The sequence below is a fragment of the Sinocyclocheilus rhinocerous genome, unplaced genomic scaffold (assembly GCF_001515625.1).
Source record: "Sinocyclocheilus rhinocerous isolate Xijiao unplaced genomic scaffold, SAMN03320098_v1.1 scaffold241, whole genome shotgun sequence".
NCBI lineage: Eukaryota > Metazoa > Chordata > Actinopteri > Cypriniformes > Cyprinidae > Sinocyclocheilus > Sinocyclocheilus rhinocerous.
The window spans coordinates 115,894-121,893 of NW_015659312.1; the positions used below are offsets into that span (position 1 = coordinate 115,894).

Sequence of the window (6,000 nt, forward strand, 5' to 3'; positions counted from 1 at the left end):
TGTAGTTAATTAATATTACTCAATACTTAAATGTATAATTACACTGCAACAAGGACACCTTAAAATAAAGTGTAACCAAAGAGTGTTATTTCTACTCATTGTTTCGTTGTGTTTCTGTGCATTTTAAGTTTGCATGGAGTGTCGCCAGTACCTGGGGCACCATGTTTTTAAATGACTCCATGATCTTGGAGCTCTTTGCCTCCTGGAAGTAGGAGAAGCAGCCAGTGATGATGACCACAGCAGACAGCACGATACCCAGGTACAACTGAGAGGAGACCAAAGAAGACACATTCAATTATTGTATTCATGTATTCATATTCAATGTCGATTCACTGAAAGGGATGTGTGTAGTTAATGGTGCTAGTGTGTGAATGTATACGCACGTTATCTCCAGCTGGCTCATCTTCGGTAGCAGCCTGAATGGCGTAGGCCAGGAAGCAGAGAATGGCTCCGGTCCACAGCAAGATGGAGAAACCTCCAAACAGCTGACGACAGAATTTAACCCACTCGGGTGTCGTGGGAGGTGGGGTCAGAGCATTTGGCCCATCTCTTGCCAGATAGTCTCTAGCCTTTGCATTAGTTAAACCCTTTTGCGAAGAGAGAAAGAGAGATCATTGTCTAAATTTACTAAATCAATGTCGTGCCACTCAGTTTCAAACAAGTAGCTAAAATGCAAAAACTAATTAGAATTAATCATGAGCAAAAGTTACTTTCAAATGCAAATTCAAAGTTTTATTTTAAGTATTCACTGTGTGAACATATCAAGTATGCTGTGTACTAGTAAGGGTCTATTATACCAGTGGTTCTCATCCAGGGGGCCTCAGTAAACATACAAGGAGGCGACAAGATGACTTGAAATGATTTAAAATACATTTTTATTTGTTTATTTATCAAAAAGATATAAAATATTACATACATAAATACTAATGTATTATATAGTGTATGGTGCTCCCTAGTGCTCAATAATAAGCCAGTTCAGCACATCAGTCATTCCCAACACAAATTATGTATTCAAAAACGTAAAACTAAAATAAGCATTTTCTGAGCTAATATTATCTTCTTCTTTACTTATTAAAAAGATATAAACTTTTATTAAATAAATAAATAAATGAACAAAAACCTTATTTAAAATACGTGCTAATTACAAGATATAATTAGTGCTAAAAACAAGATGTAATATGTATAAATTGACGCATTTATTGTTATTTTTTTCATCAACAACTATTGTTTTAATTGAATAATATACAGTTATAGAAACTTCTTGAATCATGAAATTAATCACAGTCATTATCTTAATCTACTGACACCTATTGACACTCCTTAAAACAAGCAGCTTTGTCATCATTACAGCAGAAGTACATGTATCCTACAGGGGATGCAAAACGTTTAAACCAATCTATTATACAGAGTCTGGTGCTCCCTAGTGGTCAATAAGTGCTGCAAAACTGTCATTCTCAAGACCAACGATGTGTTCTTCATACACTTAAACTCAGCTAAGTATTTTCTGCGCTATTTTATTTTAAATCACCTACACACATCAGATTTATATTTGGACAAGGGTGTTTTATTTTTTTAGCAAACATGGAAACCTGGTTTTAGCATACACTAAATAATTTGTGAGTTTACCTGAACAATGTCTGTCTGAAATTTCCGGCATACTTCCTCAACTGACATCTTGTGTTCTGTCTGGAATGGAAGGTAAAAAGGAAAATTAACAAAAGAAAAAGACAAAAGATTGCTACCATGCTGATTTGTCAGTGTGATTCTTACCAGGGGAACTTCTTTCTTCAGATCATCAAGATCCTTCACCCCCGTCTTCTTCTTTGGAGAACCTTTATCATCTTTATCTTGCGTGGTGGCCACGCGGTAGCTATCTGATCGCCCATACTAAAACACAGAGAATAATCAGTTAATTAACTTTAGACATTCAATCACAGAAACTGAGAGTTTCGTCTCTACCTGCTGTGGTTCAACCAATGTAAGATCATAATAAAGAACATTTCAAGTAATTTACCCTACATTTACAGTGATTTCAGTTTGAACACTGGTCTGGCAGATGGTGGGTCATGGGAAGTGTCCGAACAGAACCGTCCCTCTTGTGCTCTTGATTGTGTGGTCACCTCAAAGAGGTAATTTAACCTCATTTAATTTGCTGAAAGAATACAGAACTTCCCACCGTTCTGTCATTCATATGAAGTGAGTGTGGCATCACAAAGACTCTTGTTGTTCATCAAAGACACTCTGATTAGGTTGAATATGTGTCTGTTTCAGTTCACAGTGACATGAAAGTCTAAAATGTGTAGTGAAACATGCACGCAAACACAGTTCAGAGAGTGCATGAGCTTCAAAACATCTTAAATCTAATTTTTTCACGCTTTGTTCTTTATCTAAATGAAAACAGAATTGAAAGTTCAGACTCTGGAGAATATTCCAGTTCTGTTTTCATCTAACAGGCTGATTATTTTATCCGATTAGAAATATATAGCCTGAGGTTGAGATAATTATTCTTTCATGGACAGATGTTGACCTTTCAATGTACTATCATAATTCACCCCTTCCGTAAATCCTCTGTTTCTATAGGCTGGATGTGTAATCCTATCATACCGGAAGACTGCAGTGCAGAATAAATCCAGCAGAGCCAAGATGGCTCCCGTTAGACTCAGGTGGTGCTATTTTAGTGGGGCAGTCATCATTAAAGCAGGAAACCATGTATCATCTGACCTCACGACTGATCAATACTGAGCTTCCAGAACAACCATCATGCCTCCCTCCAGGAAATAAAGTACTATTCTTGTAGCACAGTCGATATGCAAATAGTGAATCCCCTTACAGGAAATTACTGAGGCAAGACCCTGTGTAACAGGAACTCTCACATGAGGTTCTGCATGAGTAGAGCCCCCTGCTGGTCAATGTATGAAAAGAACCAGGCCATTATGAGGTTCATTATATGAGAGCATGATCAAAACTAAATGTATCTGTAGTATTTAAAAAAAAAAAAACGTAATATTTTAAATTGTTTGTAAATTATATATACTATTGCAATACTACTGCAAATGTATTATGTAAATAAAATATGTAATACAAATATATGAATATATTTATACAATATTATATAATACATTTAATACTCATATAAATAACATTATTACATTTTTAGCTATTTTTTTTTTACATTTATATAATATATAAAATGCTTGTAAAATGTTGTTACCTTTAATTCAACATTTTTTAAAATAAAAAATATATAAATTTATTCATTTTTGTTTATTCATTCATTCATTTTTGGTCAGCCGACACGCCTGGTTTAGACCAAAAGACGTAGACTCACACACACAGCCAGGTGATGCCTATTAAAAGAGAATGAGAACGTGAGAGAAGAAGATGGATAGATGGATAAAGAGAAACAAAAGGCGAGAGATGGAAAGAGAGAAGAGCATGCGGAGGTGGGGACTGAGAGAAAGCTGACAGACTAAGAGAGAAATCCAAAGAGAGAGAGATTACCAGAGAGAAAGAGAGAGAGACAGAGGAATATGTGTCACTTCCTGTGGGGTAATTAGATATTGACCTGCTGCTCTATCAGTGTGAGAGCTTGTTGCCGTCAGCGGCTGCTTTTAATGCCTGATGACTCTCAGCATCACACCACCTGCCCAAAACCAACCGGACACACACACGCGCACACACACACACACACACACACACCCGCACACACACAGTGACCTTCTAACCAGCCTGCATGGGACACACAACAATGCCACAGATCCTGTGACAAAAGCGATTGCGTGTATGGTAGGTGACACCACTCAATAATTAAGTGAATAGAAAGTGAGGATCACCCCTATCAGCTCACACTGATCTTACAGCACATCTAAAAGCTCATCTAGGATCTTTTAGAGTTTGACTTTGTAATAGTGGCTTAAAAGTGTGAAAGCTTGTAAAAAAACAAAACTAAAAAAGCTGATGAGATATACCTGGAAACACTGCAAACATACACACAGGTCCTCTTTCATTTCTATGAAATTAAAAACAGCTGAATACACACAAAGAACAAAGAGAGAAATGAGACGGGGAAAACCCATAACGAGAGTTGTGGTCAGAGGAAAATTAAAAAGCAAAAAACTGAAAAATAATGTATGCTATGTAATATGTTTCTATACTTTTTATGTTTTTTATGGTAGGTGTGAAGGATCTGCAATGATACCTGCACTGCGGCTAAGAACAGAGCGGAGAAAAGAAGAAGAGCGTACTCTTTCTCTCACAGACAAACCTGATGCGAATTTTGAGAGATATCAGATTAATTTTAACTTTGAGTAAAGCTCATGTTGAGAGATTTACTGTCAGACAAACAGAGAGGGTCTGAGAAAAAAGAAGATCCATTTCTAAAACTTTTTGCCACACCTGTTAATCGAAGATCCATTGAAAAGAATAACAAAAAATACTTCATCTTTGAATTGTTCATGTCACATACATTAGCGAAGGCCAGATTCTTACACTGTAATTTAAAATTTAAAATTTTAAAGTGCCAAAGCCACTTATTTTGACCTTAGAGAAAACCCTTCAAATCTGCAGTTATTTATCATTATCATTGCTATATTTATGTGATTTAAATTACAGTATGGTTTACAGTAGAAGTCTACAGTAGAAGGTGTGTGTGTCATTAAACGGTAACAGTGGTTATCTAATTCCTGATGAGATATAACTGTGCTCTTGTGGTAACATTACTGAGTGTCCCTTGCAGAGAAAAACATACTGCTCTGTGAGAGAACCAGAGACGATGGGCTGGAATTACACGCCAGCACAAAGACATTTCAGCTGACTAAGACAGAACACACACACAGTCTCTGGTACCGACTACGGTCTGTCCCCTGAACTCTTGTCACAAATTATTGATGCTCTTGAAACTGAAGGACTCAGTCAGTCTGCATGTGTGTGTACACGTATGTTCACATTCTACAGAACAAGAGACACATAGGGAAGAAAAGTGTGTGGCTGTCGAGCTCAGGGACTTGTATGTCCTACATAAGTTTAGACAGAGGGACTGAGATAGACTTTGCAACATAGAGAAAGAAAGTGTGTGTGTGTGTGTGTGTGTGTGAGAGAGAGAGAGAGAGAGAGAGAGAGAGAGAGAGAGAGAGAGAGAGCAAAATTACAAAAAGTAAATTTTTCTTTCCTTTCATATTTTCCACACCATTTTTCTATGGTTGCAGTGCAGAATAAGTCATCAATATGTTTTCTCAATTTCCCCGGAGGAGCAGGGCTGTACATTTTAAACTTCATTTTGGCAACTTTAGGAACCACAAAAGCATGCAGATGTTAGTCTTAAAGCTAAAAAACATTGACTAAAACAGATAACTTAAAATGGCTCAACATTAAACAAATTAAAATAACAACTAAAATCTAGACTTAATTCTTCAACTTCTTTTTCAATATCTTATAATCTTATAATCAGGATACATGAGGTAGTCTAATTTTAAAAGTGTGATTTCTACCTGGAATGTACTGGTATAATTTAATGAAATCTTATAAAAATGCATTTTTATAATGAAAATGCATTTTTCTAGTGAATATTTAATTGGGTAGAAATTGTGATTAAAAAAAATATAACAATCATTAAAATCATCCTCACTGAGTTTTTCCTTGTGATGATGACAATGTAAGTTAGTCTGCGAATAAGCAAAGCAAACCTTCCCTTTGGGAAGAGCAAACCTCTGCTAGAGTTTGCCAGGGTACTGCAGCCTTCATGAATGTTCACAAAAGTGCAAAAAGCACACTTTTTGTCATCTTGTCCTTACACGCTTTTAGTGTGAGATGACTAATTTTATGTTCTTACATAAATACTGCAATACTTTTACACAAACACCTTAATGCGCATTAATACAGAGATGTCCACATACAGACAAAGAAAAGAATAGTCACTTCAGTACAATTTTGAGTCAGTATGATTTTTTTTAAATGAAATCAATAAAAAAATTTTTTTCTTTTTTTTAGAAATTGTTCATTTGA

General features: G+C 35.9%; 1 protein-coding gene across 3 annotated transcripts in view; it reads right to left on the bottom strand.

The window, feature by feature from the left end:
• LOC107723432 (sodium/potassium-transporting ATPase subunit alpha-3-like) overlaps window positions 1-6,000 on the bottom strand; it is a 39,985-nt gene that overhangs the window by 10,098 nt on the left and 23,887 nt on the right. For all 3 annotated transcript variants that reach the window (XM_016532036.1, XM_016532034.1, XM_016532035.1), the window contains exons 3-6: window positions 1,771-1,887; window positions 1,627-1,686; window positions 384-587; window positions 152-265 (exon numbers count right to left, since the gene is read on the bottom strand). In XM_016532036.1, coding sequence (XP_016387522.1) covers window positions 152-265; window positions 384-587; window positions 1,627-1,686; window positions 1,771-1,887 — 495 coding nt within the window. The remainder of the gene's footprint in view (window positions 1-151; window positions 266-383; window positions 588-1,626; window positions 1,687-1,770; window positions 1,888-6,000) is intronic.